The sequence below is a fragment of the Anomalospiza imberbis genome, chromosome 3 (assembly GCF_031753505.1).
Source record: "Anomalospiza imberbis isolate Cuckoo-Finch-1a 21T00152 chromosome 3, ASM3175350v1, whole genome shotgun sequence".
Taxonomy (NCBI): Eukaryota; Metazoa; Chordata; class Aves; order Passeriformes; family Viduidae; genus Anomalospiza; species Anomalospiza imberbis.
The window spans coordinates 105,627,864-105,651,917 of NC_089683.1; the positions used below are offsets into that span (position 1 = coordinate 105,627,864).

The 24,054-nt window shown below is 47.6% G+C and overlaps 1 protein-coding gene across 5 annotated transcripts in view; it reads left to right on the top strand.

Moving 5' to 3' along the window:
- RALGAPA2 (Ral GTPase activating protein catalytic subunit alpha 2) overlaps positions 1 to 24,054 on the top strand; it is a 91,775-nt gene that overhangs the window by 58,772 nt on the left and 8,949 nt on the right. For all 5 annotated transcript variants that reach the window (XM_068186276.1, XM_068186277.1, XM_068186278.1 and 2 more), the window contains one exon: positions 23,326 to 23,447. In XM_068186276.1, coding sequence (XP_068042377.1) covers positions 23,326 to 23,447 — 122 coding nt within the window. The remainder of the gene's footprint in view (positions 1 to 23,325; positions 23,448 to 24,054) is intronic.

Sequence of the window (24,054 nt, forward strand, 5' to 3'; positions counted from 1 at the left end):
AAGCAAATGGTGGTGGTTGTGCAAACTGTGGCAATGCCTGACAGGTGAGTCAAGGCTCACTGTGCTTTCTTCTGTTTCTTGAGAGAAATCTAACAAATTCCTGAAACTGTGCTGTGCAGAATTTAGCTTAATCTGTCTGTTTCTCAGTGTTTAATACTAAAGTAAGAGTGTAGTAAAATGGACATAAGTAGCAGCAGTTATAAGAATGAAGCTGTCCCAGCCCCTCACTCCCAGCTGGAGTCCTCCCATGTTTTGGCACTGAGCATTTTGTGAGTGAACAGCACTCACCAGCTGGCCATGCTCCTGCTGTCCATGGGGGTCTCCCTGAGGGTCCCTGTGCATCCCTGGGGTGACAGAGCTGCACAGACACTGCAGCACAGGGCACTGCTCTGCACAGGTCTGAGGCAGCATCTGTCGTCACGTTCTTTTCCGATTTTTATTTGTGTCCGCTTTTGCACCTGTGCTGTCCATAGTGAATCAACTGCCACTTCTCTGTCTGATAAATGGAAGTGGATTGAGAAACTCCTGAAACAGCACAAAGGGGATGTGGTGGGCAGATCCCTTCGGGGCGATACTGGGGCAGGGAGCAGGAGAGAAAGCTATCTGTAATTCATTCCCTAGATAATGCAGAATCTGAGATAGCCTAAAGCCAGCAGCTGGAATGTGAGTGTGTAGATGTGAAAAGGTGATGTTTGGGCCTGTCCAATGCAGCTCCCAAAGGGTGAGGGAGTCAGGTCCGGTGTCTGCTGTGCCAGCTGCTGCGAGCAGGACAGGAGGCAAGCAGACCCAGCAGTGCAAACAGTAAATGGAAGTGCCATTATCGGACTGGAGATGGAAATAACTCAAAAAATATCAGTGAGAGGGAGAAATAGAAAGCAGTGTTCCTGGCAATGTGAGGGATGATGTTTGGCACACAGCAGTCATAACTGTAGTTGGGATGAGGGCTGCAGGCCGGAGTGAGGCAGAGCTGAGGAGGATCTGCAAGCTTCTCTTTGGCACACTGGTCATGTTAAAAGGCAACATCCCTGCTAAGGGTCAATAGCTGAAGACGTTTGGACTCCAGTGTGGTTACAAATGGATCAAACACTTCATCTGATGAAGTGCTCGTGCTGGAGCACTGGTAGGGTGTAAAGTACCCTCAGGGACTCATCCCTGTTCTGCCCTGGTGGTGCTGGGAAGCCGGGGCAGCTTCTTGCCAGCAGTGACAGCTGAAGTCACTTGTTGGAAAGTCTGTAAACTCAGGCTACAGCTGCACTTGTCAGGAGCTGTAAGGGAAGTGTAATCAGCCACAGAGATTAATTTGCATCTCAATTAGGAAAGAGTCAGGAGGAAGCTGTAGGGTCTGTTGCTGGAAGGTTGTGGAAGAAATCTCATCAGGCACAAAAGGCTCCCGACTTGGTGCTCCTTCGAGCGGAGGACAATATCTGAGTCTGGTTTCCATGGGGACCGGGACTGCAGAGCCGCGGGAGCATCTTGCTGCCCGCAGTTGCTTGGTCATGATGACACAAATTCCACTGCCGTTCCCAAACACAGATTTCTGTTGGAAATCTCTTTGGAAATTAAGAAGGTAACTATGGCAGACCACATCAGACTTTTTTTAATTTATTTTTTTACGTTTATGTAATGCTTTTGGTTTTAAGGAATTCATTAGGGCAAGAGATTAGTTAAAAAACAATTCACTATATTTAAACTTCTATTTAGACCCGTTCTGGCTACAGATTCTTTGTGTCCATCAAAGGGCACATGATGGCACTCCCAGGGTGATGCATGCACAGCTCAGTTGTCTTTGGAACAGTGCTGTCTCTGCCACTGCCGCAGTGCTTCCATGGGCGGGGATGATTGTACATCAGTTTATGTTCCAAATTCCCATTTTATTCCTCCTTGGTGCCATGGAGCAGTGAGGCAGAGTGGCTGCAGCCCCTGCTAATTGGGACTCTTGCCATCCTTGAGTAACTGCTGAGCGTGAGGCAATGTGCTCCAGCAGCCTCTCCAGGCTGCTTTTTCAGGCAGTATCTGATTTTAAATATGACTGGGACTTAAAGAAATCATGAGTAATAAGATGACTTAAATTTTACAAGAACAAAAAATATTATTTAAGCTTACTGCAATTATTGTTTTGAAAGGAATATATTTATGCAGGTTTTTGAGCACATCCGAGCCTCTTTTGTATGTGCTGGGGAAAGGAAGGAACAATCTCTCTTGCAAACAATTAATTACATGTCATAACTAAGCAAGGGTCTGTTCTGTTTCCAGCAATGCTGAATTTTTCAAAAACTGGTGGGAGTGGGGTTGTAAAAGTGCATCTCTGAATGCTCTTCCAGCTTGTGTGAAACCAGCTGTGTGCTGGGAAGGATTTCTGAATACTTGTGTGATCTGGAGTGCCATGGCACTAAGCTGCAGCAGAGCTCCTCTCTGGGAGCTGCTCTTGTCTGAGGATAAATACTGGGGGAAACCAGGGATTGCCTGAAGTATTACAGGTGTGATTGGCAACTGCTGTCTAAGCTGACTGTTCCTAAGCTCAGGTGCTAGTCAACCTTCAGACATGCAAATGTAGCTAGTTTGGCAGGTATCAAGGCCTTTTGGTTGGCCCGTAATTCAATCCCAGTCTCAAAAAGGACACTGGGATTTGGAGATAGTGATGTCTGAGCAAAAAGCTCCTCTTAGAATGTCCAGGGAAATGCAATTCTCACTGCCCAGCTTATCTTTCCAAATTGAGCCATTTGTTTTTGCCTCAGATTGAATTGACTTAATTTAAAAATTGCTTCAGTGTTATTTTGAGTATCTTACCACTTTGGGTTTTTTATTTCCTCCACCACTTTAAATCACTCTTGTACTCTAAGTCCTTCCTGACTGGGATGCTAACTGAATTTAGAGAAAAGTAGGAAATACCCCAATGTGTCTGAAACGTTACCTCAGCTTTGAGGAGCTCTTTGTAATCTGCCTTGGGGAGGGTGGAATGTGTCCTGTGTGCCAGCACCAGTGGGTTTCTTCCCTGTGTTTTTCAGTGACTTCTGGTAGTCTTCAAATTATGTTCTTAGCAAGTCAAGCTACTACATGTACTTCCTGTGAATGAGTAAATAGGGAGCTAGTTCTTGTTGGGTTTTATTAACACACTGATTATAAAATTGTCTCTGTGCAGAGTCTTGCTTTTGGGATGAGTTGTTTGTTTTTATGGGCAGCAGAGGGGTTTGATCTCGTGCTGCCTGTTGACTCCTGCACTCTGCTTTGCTGTGACATCGGGCACTGGAAGTGTCTGTGCATTGGAAGAAGCAAAAACGAGCATTGTGGGGATGAGAGCTCCTTATGTAATATCTGAGCACTGGATGTCACCGTTTCCCAGCTCACAGTTTGCACTCCCTTTTGTGGACCTGAGGAAAAGACAGCCCTTACCCTGGAGAAGTAATTTACTACATGAGTCACTCTCTCACTTTTTCTCCACTGTAGTGGCAGTGGTGTGCCTGCTGACCTGTGCCAGCCAGCAGCTCATGGGGGTAAAGCCAAAACTCCATCTAAACACATAACCAAAAAGACATCCATAACTTTAATTCATTACAACTCATCCAGATGTTGACATACTAATATATCCTAGATGTGTTAATATCTGGAACCAAGAAGATTAAGCAAAGAACATCAGCTTCAAATTCTGAATTAAATCCCTTTCTTGGCTTAAGCCAATTTCTGATTAACCTAATAGAGAGTGCCCAATCTGCTTACCTGCTTTTCTGTGAAAGAAAGGTATTTGCTATGATGGGCGTAATTGTGTGAGTGGCTGTCAAATGTTCCGGAGGCTCGTGTGGTGTCAGACACGTTTTGTGTCCCTCTCAGTGTGTGTTTTGTGGCACTGGCATTTGGAGCTCTGCTGTGGGTACAAGGCAGTGTTTGATCCTGCCGGGGAAATGAGATGGAAAGCCTGTTATTCCTTTCAGAGAGGGTTCACAGTTTGTCCCCTTTATTTCATCCCAAGAAGTGGTGCCCTCCAGCTATATCGATGCTGATAGAAATGGCTATGAAATTCTAAAGCATGTGTCACAGGAGCTGTGACAATTTATGTGACATGGCACCTGACGGTTTTCTGCCGAGCGGCCAGCCCTGGCTGGCTTGAGTGCCTGTCAGTGGCCAGTGTTTGTGGGGAGCAGCAGGTCCCACTCAGCGCCCTTGGCCAGGGTTGCCCAGACCTGAGGGGGGCTGGGGCTGCACGAGCAGGCGCTGGCAGCTCTGCCGTTCATCCTGCGCGGCCCCTGCCGCAGCCAGTCGATGGCCAGGCTGCCTGTGTCCCCTGCCTTCCCTCCTCACAGCCAGAACCTTCTCCAGGCAGCGATCGATGCCTCTAATCTGCTCCAGCCTGTAATAAGTCATGCGAGGCAAAGCTTTTAGGTGGCATTACATGGGATTGTGGAGGCGGCTCCTCAGCTCCAATTCATAGAGCTCTTCATGGACTCGCAGAGAATCCACTGCGTCCTGTCGGTGCATATCTAAAGAGTATGAAATGCTTCTGCAGGTCTAAACTCCACACGCTGCTGCACTGTGCAGACACAATGGGATCACATTCTCTATTTTCTGTTTCGTGTCCATTCCTGAACCTGCTGGCAGGCCCTTGTTAGACACACAGCTTGTACCCGCATTGCTGGGGTAGCAGGGAACAGCCAGGGGGGCTGCACGGCAACAGTGCAGTTGATTTTGTCACTGTAACATGAGGCACCACTATCCTCCCCCAGGGCTGGGAGCTGCCAAGTTTGCTGAGGGCTGCTGAGAAAGTCCCAAGCTGATTCTGACATGGAGTTATAAAGAGCTGATCTCTCGGCAGCATCTGTGCTCTTCAGTAGCACTAAATAAACCCCAGCAGTGGTAGAGGCTCTTCTTTGCTGGCTGATGTAATGGAGAGTTCCAAAAAGAAACCTGGAGTTAAGTGACATCGAGAATATAATGTGTTTTTAAATGGAAAAAACTGAGTTCACTTTGTGATACGTGTCAGGGAAAAAAACAAAACAAACTCAACCTTGGATTTCTAAATGACATGCATAGTAGTATGTGTGTACTGGTTGCAAACAAGGGTCCTAAAGCACACAGCCACGCCTCTTTAAGCCCTGCCAGAGCCTGGGAAGTTCTGATCTTGCTGGAAATGGTGTGCTTTGGGTGGTGTAATCGTGCCCTTCCCTGGAGCCCAGGACCGGGGTGGGGGGTGCCTTGCAGGCAGCTTGCAGGGCTACACTATGTGGTACAGGGCTTTGTTTATGAGCAGCAAATATCCCTTTCACGAGAAGGTGTGGAGTACACAGAGGTGCAAACACCTGTCCCACGGTGCTTAATGTTTTCTCTTGGGTTAGACAAAGAGCCTCCAATTCGCGTTTCATGAGAGGAGCTTGCTCGTTCTTTGGTTCTTTGACAGAAGCAAAATTGGTATATTCGGGTTACTGACAAGTACTTCATCACATCTAGTGGTGGTTCTTGCCGATTTGCAAGGGGTTCACATTCTGTGTCTTCCCAAAGTAATTTTTGCTGTTGCCCCCCCATGAACTTTGAAGGGATGTGCGTAGCTGAAGCTCCATTGTGTCTTTCAGAAACTTCACCGCGAATTCCCGCTTGCACTCGGGGGCTTCCCGAGGTTGCTTTTGTTTGGGTTTTGTCACAAACGGGTCGGTGAAAGGCAAAGCGGCTAGGGTTTCCGTGGCCGGGCTGTGAGCGGGTGGCGGCGGCAGGAGCGGGCCGGCGATGCCAGCGGCGGGGCTGGCGGAGCGGGCGGCGGGGGCGCGGGCCGAGCCCTCGCACGGCTCCCGCGGGCCCCGGGGTCGCTCCCCCGAGCGCGGGGCTTTGTGCGGCCTGGCCGGCTCATTAGCATGCGGGCCGGGCGAGCGGAGCTCTGCTGGCTTACCAGCTGTTCCTGCTGCTCCCGACAATGTCCGGCGGGCCGGGCTGGCCGCGCTGCGCGGCCGCCGCTGCGCTCCAACAGCCTTTCCGCTGGGGATGCCCACGTGGCACCGCAGCGCCGGCCGGCCTCGCATGGCATATGGTGTCTGGATTCATACAAGATGCAAAACTATTCTGCCGCTAATGCACAATGACTCATAGCATTGCTAATTTTTCCAACAAAAGCCCACTTCCACACCCACACTTTTAACCCCTCAGGCTAAAAAGCCTCTTCTTTAGTTTCAAAGCCATGGAAATGTAAGGAGGTGGCTTCTGGATCAATATATGAAACCCTATATTTATTTAAAGCATATGCACGCTCTAACGCGTATTTTAAATTTCAGTGAAAGCCGGTTTGCAAATTGCCACTATAACGTGCGGCAGGTTTTTTGTTCCAAAGTGGATTCGTTGTCAAGTGCTAGGATTTTTAAATTTTTTGGTAGTTAACGTATTAAAAAATAATCTGAAGTCGCCACCACAGATAATAAAAGGTTATTTTCATTTAAGACAAGGGAATCCAAGCATTGTAGCCAGTGGATCTACAAGGATTATATATTCCAGCACAAGTTCCCAAGCCGCCTGGTGTAAGCAGTTTGTAGTATTCGGGGATCTTTGCTATTTACTGGCTCTTCAGGGACAATAATAATGCACTTTCCAACTAGAGGGAGCTGCTGGTATTCCCGACGCTGATTCTTAACCTTCCTGTCTAATTCCTTTGTGCTGAACGTATGGCGATCGTTCCAATGTTTTAATAAAATCAAGTTAAATTACCCTGAGTCATTTAGATTAAAAGTACGCGTCTCAGTTCTTGCAGTGCAATCATCAAATTAAACTGTGAAATTCGGGGAAAACTGAAGCAGATCCTCGTTGCTTTTTGTGGAATTATATAGGTCATGAAAAGGCTCGTGCAGAGTGTAACAAGACAAAAAGCGTGCGGGAGGTAGGAGTGCGGGGCAGCAGCGGCGGCGCTGCGGGAAGCGCCTGCTCCCGCTCCCTCTGGTGTAACAAAGGAACAAAGGGACCTGTGGCCAGGCTCCGAGGTGGCCGAGCTTGGTGCTCAGGCTCCCCAGGAGTCACTTGTTACAGGGTCCCCTGTGGGCAGCGCTGCAGCAGGTGAAGGCTCCTGCCAGCAGGGATTTAGGAAGAGTCTTTCCTAGGGAATGGTTTGAGGGCTCTTGGGGGGCTGATAACTCCACGGTGGCCTGTGGTGGGTCCGGTGGGATGCACTGTGTCCTTGCCAGGGCCAAAGCCCAGGTGCTGGCCTTGGAAAGGCAGTTTCCATCCAGCAGGGCTGTTCCCTTGTCCCAGAAACAGCAGTGGGAAGCCACAAAGGCTGCAGGAGAGCAGATCCACTTGTGGGCATTTCCATGGGTACTTCCCCAGCGCTCCAGGAACTGGTGGTAACATAAACATGCAATTGCCAGTACAGGTTTATGGCATTTTTCAAACTTCTCTTTTTCTCTTTTGAAGAGACACTGACTTCAGTGTGTGGTTTTCATGAGCAATGCATGCTGAAATTGCTTAATGAAGAGTTAAGGAATAACTTTCTAAACAGGAAAAATGTTTTTAGGCTTAGATTTGTATTTTCTTTATGACTTTGTTTCTCTGTTATTGAAAATGAGTGGCTGAGTTGAGTGCTGGCCATGCTTTGAGGAGGCAAGACAGATCTGACTCCCCTCCAGCCTGACTGGCTCCGTGCAGCTGATACCAAAAGGACGGAGGCACAGAAATTTTTGTGCCTGCTATAAAAAAGATACTTTGATGGGCAGCACCATAATCCTACATCGTCCTTTAGAGAGGGAAGGCTTCCCCTCCACCTGCACTTGAAAAGCTTTCAAAGCCATCCTGTTACTGGGGACATGAACATGGTGACATCAAGTGAGAGGAACAGGAGAAAGCTACTTTTTGTAGCAGGTTTTCTGGCTGGCGTATTCAATTTTTTTTTTTTCCTCAGTATCGTAATTTTGTGTGTATTTCCCAGTGCTTTTAACTGTCAGGTTCTACTGTGTAAATGGGAGCAGATGGCTTTTGATGACTTCTTAAACCTAATGTTTAGTAACAATCTAGTGCATGTACAGTATTTCCTATTAAACAAAGACTGAGGTAATTTACTGGGTTTTAGTACTTCCCTGAATTGGCCTGGCCCAGTTTTTTGGAGAACTGTATCTGTAACTTGTGCTGAACAGCTGGATTTGTGGCACCTCTTTAGGGTCATCCACCTGGCTGATTTTCACCCATGAGACAGTGTGGATTATCTGACACCTTGCTGGCCTATGGTTTGTGGCTTCCTGAAGTAAAACAGGCTGCACATTTCCAGCTGGAAATTCCTGAAGGGTTGTTCGGGGAGCAATTATTTCTCTGAAATCTTAGTGTCACCTGTGTAACAAACTTGGGGTTAGCTCAGCATCTCAGTACTGCAAAGCCTCAACACCAAAAATGTGCCGTGACAGTGAATCCATTACAGCTTAGGGAGAAAGCTCAAGCTCCCATGCCCTTTGCTTTTCTGTGTTTCTGAAAGCTCTTTCCTGAACTTGTGCCATCCCTATGACCCTGACTGGCTTCTTGGTATTGAAAGGGGCTTGTGAGGACTGTGCTTGCCAGATTGGCACCCTTCAGGCAGTGTGGCAGTGCAGGCAGGATCACAGAGGCTCGGAGCACTTTGGAGAACAAGCCCTGAGGCTGATGCTCAGACGGTCCCCCAGATCATAAGTGAACAGGGCTTTGCACTTTGAATTTCTGTGTCCAGCCCACCACCTTCCTCTCCCTACTGCTAGCCTCTCTCAAAGCTGGGAAATGTGAGGCTTTGAAAGCACCTTTACCCACAGGCAGCTCCGGTGGTAAGAAATGGAAGATTTTTCTGTCCTTAACTGTTGAACACAAGTCTGTATTATCTGAAGGTTTCAAGTTGTAGGAATAGCAGTTGCACGCACATGTGCCAGGCTGAATAATTGAGGGAGAGCACAACCCTCATGGTTAACTCCCTGAGCCTGGCAGGAGAGAGGGATTGTTCCAGTCCAGGAGAACGGTCTGAATTCAGAAACCTTTTCTTTCTAGGCTTTTGCAGAACCTGTTGGGTTTTGTCCTCCCATGTTTTATGACTTGTTGCCATGATAATTCAGCTCATCTTACAGGTTTCTCTAATTGTGATTGATGTGTAATCATTCATTTTATTGAACCTCATTAAGGTCTGTGAACCTCTGTCCCAACTTGCAGTAATTAGAGCCCAGATAGCCATTCCATCTGTTCCCAAGCACTGGTTAATTAATGAACTTTTAACGTGTTCTTTGCCTTGTAAAAGCCCTCAGTATTCTCAAGTTGCTGAATAGGATTTGCATGCCAGCATTTCCGTTTGTTTCAAATGCCACAGCAATGTGCAGTTTGGAATCCCAAAAGTCAACACACAAAGTCCCAGGATCTCGGAAAGCAAAGTGGAGAGATTTTACTTTCTGTTCCCACTTTGTGCATCAATTACAGTATCTGTGAAACTGGAGTTTGCAAACAAATGCCTCACAGGGTCTCCAGTGTTCTTTACTGCCCAAACCAACAGGTTTGAATCTTCCCTTGTATTGCTAAAGAAAATACACAGACATCAGTAAACCAAATGTTTCATTTTTCATGTTAGTACTTACTGGAAGAACATTAGAAACATGATACCTACAGACACACATTTTCCTGTCCTCATATTTCATCCTTTTGTTGCATTTTGAGCATCAGGCCCGAGACAGCTTTGCTAGTTTTATGTAGCATTCACTACAAGGAGATTTTTAGGATGGAGCAGAATCCACCACTGCTGCTGGAGTTGTCAGAGAGGCTGCTGTGGTCCAGGACTGCGAGAAATCAGCAGGACCCAATCTTCTGAGAGTTTCGCTGCTTCATATCTGTGCATTCTGACTGTGCAGTAACATGCTGAGTCAGCGATCTATGTGCAGAGACTAAATCATTGCATTTTTAAAAAAATCATTCCATTTCTGTTTGCTGAGCAGACAGGAGAGGCAATATTTCCAGTGGCAGGAGTTACAAGAAAATGTTGGGGTTTTTATGCATTGTTGCATTCATGATCTGCTGCTGGTTTTTACACACAGGACAGTGGTGTAGGGCTGTAGCTGTGCTCTCATTTGGATTGATCTGTGTTTACCTTCAATATTCAGGACAAGAATTAAGTCATACTACTCAACTCCCTCAAAATCCCTTTAAGCATCCAAAGGCCAACCATCTGTCCGGTCCAGCCATTCTTTCCTCCCCCAGTTTGCATTTCAGCCAGTGCTTTGAGCAAGGCTCAAAGGTATCCTGAAGAAGCAAAATATGAAGGGAAATAAAGGGCCTGGGGCCATGTTGAGCAATGCAAACCCTGTAAATTGCAGATAATTTTTGTGAAAGAAGTGCAGAGAGCCCCTGGTTCTGTGGTACTTCAGCGTGCTGGTCTGTGGCACAGTGGGTGTCCAAGGCATAGGCAGGCTTCTCTGTGGAGAGGTTTCCAGAACAGCTACTTTTAATTCCTTTTCCAATATTTCTGTGTGCCAGCTCGTCATCTCACCATTGATCCCACATTTCAAACAGTCCGCTTGGCGAATCTATGTGTGCTCCCCTGCTCCTTTTTAGGACTGGAGTGTTTTAAGTTACTGGCAGATCTGCAAGAAAAATGGATTTTTTTCTCAGGCATTTTGGGAAGTGTGGGTGTTTTGTCTGGGAATGTGCTGGCCTGTATGCAGTGTCAGGTTTGTGGGGCTCAGTCATGGTTCCACCTCTTCTCCATTGCTGATGTTCTGCAAGTCCAAGGCTGGGATCTTGTTGAAGTTCTTCCAACACGTTGTTCCTCTGGCTGAGATTTAGTTAGGAACAAATCCATTCAGCATGAGCATTTACTAAGGCATGTTTGTAAATCATGCCACTCCATTACAGCTGATATTTAGGGGGTGCAGTTCTGTTTACATGAAGAAAACTGGGATGCTCTTCCTGGGCAGTCCCTCTCCTGCTCTCCACAAGCATTTGCACTCTGTTTAACCCATTTTCAGATGAAAAAATGTGCAGACAATCTTGGTGAGGTTTGAGCAGCAAACAGGGCATCCCGGTGAAGGAATGAGAGGAGGGACCTCTTGCCCCTCTCTTGTGGGATCGTGCTGTTGCCTGTGCTCTAGTTTTCTGGATGTGCATAGATGTCCCAAGTGTTCACTTCCTGAGGCTGATGGATGCGAGTCCTACTGCAAGGACACCTACAGGCACAAGTCTCTGCTTTAATGCAACAGAATGAGTTTAGATGCTGCATACGTTTTTTAGCAATATTTTCTTTTAAATCTGTAAGCAGGAGTCACATTCCACCTTCAGTTAGCTAAATGGAAGTGCTAATTAAGGGAATTACACTTAAGGCTGTTCTCTGTCAGGTAACTGATTTTATGTAACAGGCATTTACATTTAGATTTTAATATTGCCTGTATTTTGTTTAATATAACTTATTTTTATTTTTAGATTAAAATATTTTAGCAGCCTTTCTGTAGGTTGCCTGTAAAATGTTTGATGTTATTTGGGTTTATTAAGAGAGATAAGAAGGATGTTGTTCTATCAGCTGTTAAATATTATTGTATGTTAATCCATATTTTAAAAGTTCAAAGTCTGTGCTAGCTCATGTTTCTCTGTTCTTGTTGCTGTTGGTACAGAAGTGCTCATATGGAGCATTCCCATTTGTGTGAAAAATAGAATTCAGCTCAGGCTATGCATAGATTGTCAGAAAGATTAAAGTGTGCATCGTGCAATTTTTCCTCTTTCAGAAAGGGGCCTTTGATGTGCTAATGTTCACTTTCTCTCTTTTCATGGCGAAGTGCTGGGCATTGTTTCCGGCTGCAGAGCAGTGTCTGCTTCAGAGAGGCAGATTCTAACACCCCAGAGCCGAACCTTGCACAAGGTAGCAGCATCTGCAGTGATACTGCTGGCATTGTCCAGGGGATCAGATAGCAGTGTGCCTGCACAGATAAACACCAGGGCAGGCAGTGAGGTGTTGCCAAAAAAGCCAGATATTTAATATCCAATATCCCACTTCTGTGTGCCAGTGTTCCTGCTGTTACACCGAGTCACATGCTGCAAGTCCAAACTGGAAAGCTTGGCAGTGCAAGAGGCGCTCACTGTAGCGCCTGCCAGACACCCAAAGACAAGGTTGTCATGTATTTCCAAAGTTATTTGGCAAGTGAAATTATTTGGATGGGCTCATCTTGGGTTGCAGTGGGCATTTTCCAGCTAATGGATAAAATTCTGCAGGCTGCTCACAGGACCACAGGACCAGCTTAAGTTGATGTAGCAGGGGCCTGATGTGGGTGGTGACAGTCATAGTGACAAAGTTGTGTGGAGAATGAGCAGCTATGAACAGCCTTTCTTATGCCAAAAGACACCAAATCTCCTTTTGTAATAGACTGGGAAGAAATTATTTCCTAAGTTCCTCAGAATGTAAGAATGGGAAGAGACAGTGTGTAACTGGGCAGGAGTGAGTGGAGCTGGTTGTGTCCCGCAAAAGACGGATTAGTTGGTATTTGAATGATAAAAGCCTTTCTTTTCAAACTGGGTGAAATTTGAGACAGTAAGTTAAACAAAACCTGGAAAAAAAACCTTGAATACAGGAAAACCTGACAGCAGCACGAAGTGTTCCTGCTGTGTAGCTTCTTTCCCGGGTTGCCATCCCTGCATATTCCCCCTTCTCTTCCACCAACTTTGATGCTTCATTAAAAATTCATCCTGTGCTCTGTGCCATCTCTTTGGGATACTCACAATCTCCCTTTATACCCGACATGACTCAGCAGTTAAGGATTTCAAAGAACTTCAGAAGTTTAGCTTTTAAAGGGCACTGGCTGGAAGCAGCAGTGAGAACACTGAGGAAGTGATGGGCTTCAGCGGAAGCTTCCCAAGGTTTGTGCTCAGGCGGGGTCTGTGGGGAGGCTGTGGCATCTAGGCACTGCGTCCCCTGGGCACCAGGACCGAGCTGCTGGGTGCACACGCTCCCTTAGGGTCCTTTCTGTGATGTGTGGAGCTGCAGACGGTGCTTAGAGGCACGTGCCGGGGAAGGGTCCGCCTGTGTGGTGATTTGTGGTCCCCTCACAAAGGAGCGTCTCTGTGCTGGCTGCAGAATGAGACGTGTCAGAAGGGCCTGGCAGGAAGCAGATGGAAGGGGCTGTGTGCAGCAGAGTGGCTGTCGCCGGGGGCTCCGGGGCAGGTTTTTGGTAGCCTTGGAAAAATGACTGGAGCAGCTCACTTGTCACCAGTTGCCATCCACCTCTCCTGCCTACGCTGGTTTGCAGGGACCCGTGATCTTCCTGCAGGATTCCCCCCCTCCCATCACAGCTGTCTGTGCAGCAGCACTGGCTCGCTCATTTGCCAGCTCAAATCAGATTAATTGTCCATTTTAACAAAGTGCTGCCGCACTGCGAGTCAGCTGTAATCTCATCGGGGTGGAAGTGGGTGTTCCATAACCCAGACACCTCGGGGATGCAGGAGTGCATAGCCCCAGTGCTTGCACAGCACAGTTGCTCACTGATGCTCTTCCCTAGTGTATCTGTGTGACCCCAACCTTGTGAGCACCTGGCGGTCTCACATGGGCACAGGTCATCGCACCTCCCCCTTGGTGACATGCAGCTTTCCGGGCCCAGCCCCAGCCTGCTCTACTCCTGCACTGCTCTTCAGTGGCTTTTAACCTGGATACACAGAATGCCCCCAGCTGGGAAGGGTTCCATCAGCACCTCAGCTTTTCTTTGAGACTACCTTGTGTTTTGTCACTTCTTGTTTCTGCCATATTTATTCCAATAGGCAGGAATTTCTCTTTTGCACTGCTGGGTTCAGCAGTTCCATTCCTCTTCCCCTGTGTGTTAATATCTGTATACAATATGTACCTGTATACCATCGTCTGGTTTTTGGTCTCATCCTCACTCCTTTTCAGAGCTGGTTTGAACCTGGCCAGTCCTGGGTGCTAAAGCAGGCTGTCAGCTCAGGTGTGCAGCCAACCAAGCAGCCCTCCCCACTGCCCTCTCTCCACTTCCACCATCGTTTCTCTTGTGCTTGGATTTAGAACTTGGTTGTTTAATAGTGTATTGCACCGCTCACTCAGGAACTTATCCTGTAATTAATTGTAATGATAAGACTTCATGGCCATCCTGAGTTACTTAAAACTTACGAGGAAATTTTTTCAGAAGCAGTAGAACATTTAGAGGAACTTAACAGCAGTGAAAGCAATGCATTGACTTGCCTTTTTGTGAAGAAGTCACTTATGTTCTCAGTTTTGTTCCCTCTGCACTCACACATCCCACCTCATAAGTTTAAAAAAGCAGATTTTATGGGAAATGGGGAGCCATCACAGCATGCACACTAGCTGAGCTGTGCTGTGGAAGTGGAATCCAGTTTCCCTACTGGGAGGTCATTTTCAAGGGAAAAAAAATGTTATTTTAAATGCTGACTGAATCATCTGCTTTTGGAGACGCCGTTTGGCTGAGGCAGCCGGCAGTGAGTGCGTGCTGCTCTACCTGTTGTGGGCTGTCCGTTGAAAGGGTATGTTCATTTAATGGATTTTAAGCAACATTATTCAAAGATCAACAGAAGGCATTCTGTGTTATATGAATAAAAGATTTCCCCGTGCTCCTTGTTAACCCTACAATGACAGTCAGTGTCATTGAAGTGCAGCCACCTGGCAGGGTGCTCTGGCCTCAGCTGCTGCAGGACCCGTGCTGGAGGCAGTGCCAGGTGTTGCCGTGCGGTGCCAGCCGCTGGTCACCGTGGCTGGGGTGGCCAGAGGAACCCGCTGGGAGGCACAGGTACAGCATGGAAAGGGACACTGAGAAATGGAGCCCTCGCTGAGCCCTTGCAGCCTCTGGCACTCAGTCAGACCTGGGAGCTGTTTGTCTATGCCACCCACAGCCCCGTGCCTGAGGCAGCCCATGCACAGTCCCTGCATTGGAATATCTACAGATGTGTCAGGTGATAATTTTAAACCTCTGTCCTCCTTATATTGGTTTAAATTTAAAGCTGGGAAATCCCCACTGGCTTCTTGCTTGGCTTTCTCAAATTTGTTCTTCCTTCCTACCCTCTAACATCGAGCAATTTCCCAGCTTGTCTCACCACAGCAACAAGTCTGTTTCGTGTTAAGCATCTTGCAAATGGTGTCACTCATAATGGATGTGATAATAAGCCCCAGTTACTTGTCCCTGATTGTAATAAATGTAATATATAGACCTATAATAGACCTGAAACTGAGCCATTTAGTGTTAGACCTAGAAATAATGAAAAGATCTGTAATAAACTAGAAGGGGCAAAATTACTTTGTGTAATTGTATTTTGTTCTGATTGTAGCTGCCAGATCATCATACTCTTATCAAACTGACAGGGTTTGGTAACATTTAGTAGGTGATAAAATATATTTATAAATTGAAAAGACTTGTTCCTTAATGACTGAGTTTGACAGTCCATCAGTTATATCTAACGCACAGAGGTGCCCCTTTCTGAGATGTCATTCCACTGACTGTGATTCAGTTAAAACTAAATTAACTGAGCTTCTTTTAGGAACAAATTCACTTGGCATGTGCATTTATATTCCATATAATTCCAGAAATCCCTCTATCTGTGTGCTGCTCAGCAGCAGCTCGGTGACGCTGGTCTCCTGAGCACATAAAGCCACCTTAGTGTCACTGCAGTTGCTCTGTGGGGTGAGACTCACACCCCATGAATGGCAACGCAAATAATTTTGTTCTAGACTGTATGTACACATTTTTGTGGCATATTCTCATTTAAAAAGAGTCTGGCATTATCTCCCCTTCCCCTGTCTCTGGCAATTTAGGTTCAAAGCTGGGAATTGCAGAGGCTGGCACCTTCAGGTTCTGAATGGTTTGGAGTATGGCATTATCCCAGGAGATTCTCAACTGTACCTTCACCTGGGTACTGCTGTGATGGAGCTTGACCTGTTCCTTGTCTCCAGGTGGACTGTGGAGCAGATCTCGTGTGGCATGTGAACTCTTTTAGTGACATTTCTGGCTTTAGAATATTCTTGTGTTTGGGGAGAGGAGTGGCAACAAGTATAAGGAATGTTAAATATACATGGCTGTTAAACTGGAGACATTGCAAGTCTGTGTGTTTGTGCAATGACCAAAGCATAACAGCACCAATTCAAAAACCTTTATAACTCTCTGTCTTTTGCTTTTTTGGGCATTTTTTTAAATTATAAAATTTTAAGATATACGTGAATACCAACAGCATTTTTCATCAACGGATATAATTCATAAAATAAAATCACAAACCTTGTGGGCAAGTCTACGCCTTTCCTACATGTCTGGGTACAGGGTAGGAAGGTGTAGCAGGCCCAGCACCCCCCTGCCAGCAGCTCCTCTTCATTTATGGCGGGAGAATCTCATTGCCCAGCTGTCCTGGCTGCATCACCTTGAGATCTGGAGTTTGGCTGGATCTCTGTGAGCTCCACCTGGAATTTCACAGTGGAGCTAGTGCGGTTCCCGGCCGAGTGGCTCGCTGTGGTCCCAGCATGGGTTCTTGTTCTACCCAGTGCCCTCAGGAGAGAGGAGCTCAGCATCACTGCTCTGGGGCACTGGGAAGATGGCTCTCAATTAGACCTGGACAACTCCTGTCCCTTTATCTCTCAGGATTGAGTAGGGAACTGTATGGCTACTTCCAGAGAAAGTATATTTGTGAGGAATTATGCCCACTAATTTTCACAAGGTGAAAACCTTGTGCCCAGGTGTCACGGTACAGAACTCTTTCATAAGCAGCCTCTCGGTGGTTAGATCTTGGTGTGCCCTGCAGAATGAGTTACCAGTCAGAGCTCCTGCAGCTCTGAACTGGTAACAGGCCATTATGTCATCATTGTAATTGAAATATTTTCATACAAGCCGTGTTAGTACTGTGCTAATCACAGAATGCAGTGGCCAACTGGACCTTGGATGGGCAGAGGGGTGGTTGCACCATGGAAAATATAGAGTGCCATGTTTTAGGCACAGTTGTGTGTGGTTTGTCACCTCTGTAGTACATGAGGAACATGCTTAATGAGAATAAAGTTAATGAAGGGAATGAGGCCCAGGCCCAGCTTGTTTTTCAACAGAGCAGGTACAAGCACGACGAGCTGGGAGGAGAGCATTGCAGGGACTCTGATAGAATTACAGAGCTTTGGGTAGGGATGAGCTCTAGTGCTGTCAGAGTACAGAGTGGAATGGGAGCAGGGGGGTGACCCAGTGTCCCTTTGCTCCTGCTGCAGAGCGGTTGATCTGTAACGGTACGTGTGTCGGCTCCTGAGGGCTTCCCGCCTGTGGGAGTGCTTGGAAATTTAAATGAAAGCTTCTTTTCTGCTTTATTCCTAATAAATTCGAGTTTCTCTCCTGAAGCACTTGCCATGACTAATGTGCCACATATTCTTGCTATCCCAGAGCAGTAGGCGAATGCTTCTGCCAGACAGGTGCTCGCAGCACACCTTGGGCCCCGCGCTGCCCAACCATGTCAGGAGCCAGGTGCTGGTGTGGAACTCCCCACAGACAAGCGTGAGCTGGAGCTTTTAGCCTCAGGGCACCTTCAGTATGGCTTTGCTGTTACACTGCTTGATTTCCACAGAGATGCTTTGAAACAGTGTGAAACGTGTTTCTGTTGTTGTTTTGCTGCACTTTCCCCTTTAAAGCAATTACTGGCGACCGTCTGCGTGGGAGCCGCTGTTTTGCACCATGCACACTGGGATATGCTGTGGCAGCGTGCCCTGTGACTCGGAGCACTCGTGGGTTCTCGGGGACCTGAGGATCTGAGGCCCACCTCCATCAGTCAGCACCGAGGTTCTTTTGTGATCTTTGTGAGGGACCCAGGTCCCGCAGTGGGGAGGAAGGTGGCAGAGCTACAGGCACCATGCCGAGGCGCTGGGTAAACAAACGCTCCACAAACGAGGAATCCATTTGCAGACCTCTCTGTATACTTGCTGGTCTCAGGGAGAGTCATGTCTCTTCCACACCAGGGTGTTCTGGGCTCCAGCCATCCCCCCCAGCACAGAGGGCTGCCTGACAGTGTGACTGGTGGCACAGCAGCAGAAAATTATGCTGCAGAGAGGATGTGCTCTTGGTTTTGGCAGCAGAGAATCATCTGCCTATTTTGGATAAGGAGGAGGAACAGCAGCCCTGGCACAGGCCGGCCCGGCTCCGCCAAGGGAGCCCTGGCTCCCCTGGCTGCAGTGTGGACAGATGGCCGTGATGGGGGCTGGCTGTGGGGAGAGGGGGCCCACAGACCCCATCGGTCACACAGCCTCTGCTCACATGCGTCTCATGTGTTACATGGACCGATTTAAGGCAGGCGTCACTGGAAAGTTTCCATCTCAGATGCTTTGGTTTATAAAAAGCACATAAGTCTGCGGTGGCTGACAGGTATAGTTTAATTGCACCTGTTTAGTGAAGGATATACGTTACTAAAATTCCCCCAAAAGTTCTCGGTGAAATTCGTACGGTGGTGGTGGTCACTAGACCGTAAATGATGGCGAGCCCAATCAAGCAGATGGAGTTTCACACCAAAACTGCCTAACACCACATTTTAAAAGCACAGTAACTCCATCCTTATCAGAGCTGGGGAGGACAATTAGGTGCAGAAAGGTCATCAGCCAACACATCTCTGTTAACCTCACTTTTATGGTTCTGGCTTTAGTCTGCTTTGGTAAGTCCCAAACATTTATGTTCTTGTTTTTTTCCAAACCACTGTTGCAGTGTCAGGAGCAAACCCTTTTTGTGAAGCATCTTTGGGCCCTTTGATACAATCAGGAGGAAACTGAAATAGATATTTCTTGCATTGAAGAGTAAATTCAAAGATTTTCTGTAGGTCTCTCTAATTGGATAAAGAAGGAATTGGCATTGTGGACGTATAGCCAGCCTTAATGTCCGATGGGCTGGAAAGAGCTGTCTCCCTCTATATTTTGAGCTTCTCCGCTGGCTTGATGCCCCGAAAGCCCTTCTCTGGGTGGGCTGCACATCGCAGATGGGAGTTGCAGGAGGTCCATGCCAGCAGGCCGCATTAGGGTCCCTCTGGAGCTGCAGGAACAGGCGTTGCAGCAAGTGCTCTCCATAGACCCTGGCGGTGTCCTGAGTGCCAGTCATGGCACTGGTGCCCTGTGGTGTTGGCACGACCTGTGGGCCATGGAGAGCAACCAGGCATTTCTCCCCAGCCTGGCCACAAACACTCCTGTCTTTTATTTGCCCGCTGTGTCAGCAGAGCGCACTGTTCTTTCTATGTATCGGTGACAGCATATAAATACTGCCAAAATGTTTTTATTTTCAAACAGTAGTGTGCAACAGGATGGGTTGCCCATTACGATCAGCAGGAGTGGGACCTTCAGAGCTTTGCTTGAGGTCAGCATGGAATTAAGGTTAATAAGCAAAAGTTCTGTATTTTCATGATCTGCTTGAGTCATCATCTTTATATTCCCTTGTTTCTCAACAGGGCAGTTTGGTATGGTTTAGTGTTGTGTATGTGTGCAGGGAGGGAAACAGTGGGAAGATCCTGGCCCTGGGATGGCTTAGGTCACCTGCAGAACCCAGATTATAGGGACTTTGAAGGGTTTTCAAGGTCACTGTCTTTTAAACTGTGTGTCTGAAACTGGCTCTGTGTTGTAGAGGTTAAGCGTAGAAGTGATGCTGGTGCGTGAGAGCCGAGTGCTGGCTGGTATTTGCCTCTCCAGTGAATTTTCAAAAGCTTCTGCCTTTTGTCTTCTTTTGCATTCTCCATCTGGAAGGACATCCTGCGTGTTTCACTTTGCAAGTCATCCTGCTGCTACAATAAGATGTGGTTTTTTGCAAATAGCTGATGTTTACACTCTAATATGTTGGGTTTTTTTTTTCAAACAGCCTTCAATGTGTGGTTGAAATGTTAAAATAATTGGTATGCTGATAAAACACTACTAGACGCTCATAATATTCAAATAATGAGATTTGATTGCTGTATTCAAATAGGACCTAAATTCCTGCTCTCCCACAGTTTTATGTGTTAATATATATCAATAATTCACACCTTGTCATGGCTGTCAATGTCATTATTTGATATGAAATTAAAAAACCAAACCTGTTTGTGTCTGTCTAAAAGATTTTGCTCTGGAGTTTTACCTTGGCAGAAGCAAAATGTAAAATAATGAAGCCGTGGAGGGGTGGGTCAAATTGCCATACATATTAAAAGAGGAGCTTTTGATCAGCTTCTTTGAGGGTCTGGTATAACTCCATTTATCTGCAGATCTCAGGGGACACCCCAAGCCCCCAGATAATGGGAGACTTAGTTAATCAGGGCAGCCAGCTGTCCAGCTTTCCGTTGGGGTAGGGTTCAAGCTCACAGCCCATCCTCTGCATCCAGGCCTGCCACAGCAGTGGATTTGTGTGTTCCCTGCAGTGCTCCAGCCCTGAGGCTGCTCTAGGAAAGCCAGCCAGGCACTCGGGGCTCCCTCCCGGCTCTGCTCAGAGCTGAGGGGTTACTGATCCATGGTTGCATTTTAAAACCAGTAGTGGCACTTGATCTAAATTCAGCTTGGTGTTGGGGCACCTTGGTGACAGGTAGGCTCTGCCCAGAGCTTGCAGGAGAGCCGTGACACAAAGGTCAGGCTAAAGAGGTTCAGAGTGAGGTTCTCATGTTTGTAACTCAGTGATATTTCATGGTTGGCTCTTAGGCTGAAGGCACAGCACATTTCCTTGGGTCGGCTCTGACAGAAGTATTGCTCCAGAGATTTTTGGGACAGACTCATTCCTACAGGGCAACAAATAGGAAACCTCGTGATGCTTTTTTTACAGGACTGAGGTGTTTTTCAGAGGGTTTTTTACAGCTTGTTCATGATACCTCCACATTCAAATTCCTAACTTCAGTAAAATTTCATCTGACTTTCTCTTTTTTTAATGAATCCCAACTGTTTTCCCAAATGTGCGGGTATACTGAGTCAGAGATAGCAGGGAATTTAATTTCACTTTTCTGCAGTCACTTAACTCTCTTCTGATTAAGCTGTGAGCACAAACAAGCACGGGCATCCCGCTCACTGCCCATATTGCAGGAGTTGCTGTGCTCCTGCTGCTCCAGAGAGGCCAGGAGGGCATGGGGAGCGCCAAGCCAAGGTGGCTGGTAGGTGGAGCTGGGCTGTGCAGCACTAGGCCTGCACTAGGGGTATCTCCACCCACTGCTTTTGGCTTTTCAGCGTGCAGGAGAGGTGCTGAGCTAGGGTCTTCCTTGCGTGCCTCCACAGTGCTGGTGGATCTGCAGGGCTCTCCAGATCTTGGAGAGTTCTTCCTCGGCTGCCTCTCCTGTAGCTGCTTAGCTGTTTGTCCAGGCGGTTTTTCCCAGCCTTTCGTGTGGTGAGCAGCATCCTCCAGCCCATCCATGGGATTTTACCAGGTGCAGAGCAAACCTGGGCAGTGTTTCTGTGCAGCATTTATCTGAAGCCGGCAGCCCGGCGCGGTGCTAGGGTGTGCTGCTGTGTGAGATGTGCAGAGCCGTCCGGGACCCAGCGGGGCGTTATCAGGCTGAGCCTTTTCTCATCCCCCCAGCCTGGTTGGAAGCCCATGAGCAGCCCCGGCTGGGGCCGAGCGATGAATCGAGCGCTGATGGCTGGCCCGCAGGCTCAGGTGTCGCTAGCCCCCGGTGTCGCTGAGCCCTTTCAGCAATTTGTCACGCCCGGGTCTGCTCCCGTTGCGGCAGCACGTGCCAGCTCCGTGTCACAGGGGCTGCTGCCAGACGGGCGCAGCCCCCGCCACCCTCGGCCGGCGCTCGCCAGGCAGCACGCTCCACACGGCCCTGGCAACAGCCCAGCGCCGAGGAATCAGCATCTCCATAATGAGGAGTGAATGGCATCCATCAGTCCCTTTAGAATTGGGCCCAGGCGTGTGCCTCCTCTCCGAGGAAGTTTGGCAGCCTATTCATTAACAAGAGTCATCAGGAGTTCAGCCCATAAAGGGGAGGCAGCCCCGCATGCTGCGGGCTGGCGCTGTCAGGAATGCGTTCTCCCGGCTTCAGGCAAGGCAGGAAAACTGAGCAAATAACGCTGTCAGCAGGTGCAAACGCTGAAATGCTGGCTATTGATTTTCTTTCTTTAGGCTTCCACGGGAAGTTTATAAGAAGATTTATCACATATCAATCGTTCTCTGCGAGTGTTAAATGCAAAATTCTTCCTTTCTTTCTCTTCCCTTTGTTGCCACCACGCCTGCAGGAACTCGCCGTGCAATGAGAAATGCTTTGCTTATTCCCTTCGAGGTCGACACCAGACCACTGTCTCCTGGCTTTAAGCACTGCTTTTCTCTGATTTTTTTTTTTAATAGTGTTTCAGAGTGGTTTTGTTAATGTACTGCAAGTCACAAATGGCACTTCAATATTAATTAGTAATGCTTTTCAATTCTAAATACCCTCACCTGCATTCTGTTGTCACTGGTGTTATTCTCTTGCTCCTAATTTCTAAATTCAGCTTGGCCTTTGCTCCCACTGAACAGCCTTGCGGAGCTCGAGTGCATTTCCCCATAACAGAAACACAATGAGGCACTGAAAACTTTTGTTTTCACTGAGGAAACGGAGAATGAGATGTCATCCTGGCTCCTGCGAGCCCTAATTCATAAAGTCATACATGAGGCTCTCCAGCCCATTGTAGGTTTGTCCCAGGCGTTATCCTGTTATTGGAAGTGTATGATTCACCTTCTGAGCAGACAGAAGCTGCACACAAAAGGGGAAGATTTGCTTTCTCCGCTGTGAAAGGCTGCCACAAGCAGGGGTCCTATTAAGACAGCTGGAAAGTTGCTTCAGCTTGTTACGCTTGTAAGTTTTATTGGTGACTGGTTTTTGATTACACATATGAATGCTGTGTGTTCCAGGTTGCCGAGTTTTAATTAAAAGGCAATAGTCTCGATGTTAGCTCGCTTTGTTGTCTGCATTATTCAGGCCATAATGCATGCAAGTTGTGGGCTGGGTTTGTCCACTGTGGATCATTTATTTGGGATACATAAGGTTGCACCTTCTAGCACCTGCCCTAAATACAACCGTCATGCTTTTGGAATTGGTTTATTGTGCTTAATTTCTTCTAAGAAGTCCAGTGATCAAATGAATGTGGGGGGAGGGGGGTGTATCCCTCTGTCCTGTAGCTTTTTTTTCTCCAATCTAGTTACTTTTCTGGTCATTGGAACAGGAATATTGTGTGCCAGGAGCTTCCCATAGTGCCACAGCCTGTCTCCGATGGTGGGTTTTGATCTGGGGCTTTGCTCTTGTACTCAACAGCTCGAAGCTCAAGAGGTGTTATCCTGAATTTCCAGCCCTGATTGTATCCCCTCCTTGTTGCTCCCATTCAAAACCGTTGGACAGTTCTGGTCCGGTTCCCTGCCCATTCCAGCCTGGTCAGTGTGGATGTGGGGCTGGGGGCTGGTGCTCAGGGATGCCATGGGACAGCCTTGAGTTCTGCACGCACCTTTCCTTAACGGGGCATCGCAGCTACGAGGAGAGAGCTCTGTATCTCGAAGCCATCATCCAGAACCATAAAGAAGTGATGACGTTTGAAGATTTTGCGGCTCAGGTCTTCTCTCCCTCTCCCAGCTACTCCCTCAGTGGAACTGGTGAGTTCTGCACATTATTCTTTGTAGCCCAAAGAAGCACTTGAGCAGCAGATGTACACCTGTTTTTTATAGATAAATGCTTGCAAATTTAAGACAACTATTCTTCCTCTGAATCAACTAATGAATATCAAAAGGAATGATGACATTAATTTTAATTTGTTTTGCATCAGAGCTATTCACACTGCTCCTTTCTTCAGCTATCCTGTTAACCTCCAACTCCAGCAAGGTTAATGAACTTTCTCGCAGTGATAGGCTCGGGCTCATTCAGGACTGTGGGTTCTTGCTGAGCTGGGAATATGTTGTTCAAAAGTGAGGCCTGAATTGGGGCTCACTTATCAGAAATAGTTCCTCGCAGGGGAAGCTGCTGTTAATGCTAAATGGGGATTATGCTGCTGAGCTACCAGGGTCAGGGATTAATGCACAAGAAACGCAGGAATGGGGTGCCGTTAGGGAATCGCAGCAGCGTACAGGATGCACAGGATGCAGGCGTGTCCCTTCAATGCAGGCAAGTGCATTGCAGGCTGCCCTGCAGCACCTGGCCTGGAGCCTCTGCAGGGTTTGTGATGGGGCTGTGGGTGTGGGGGGCGTGTGTGGTGTCTGTGCACGC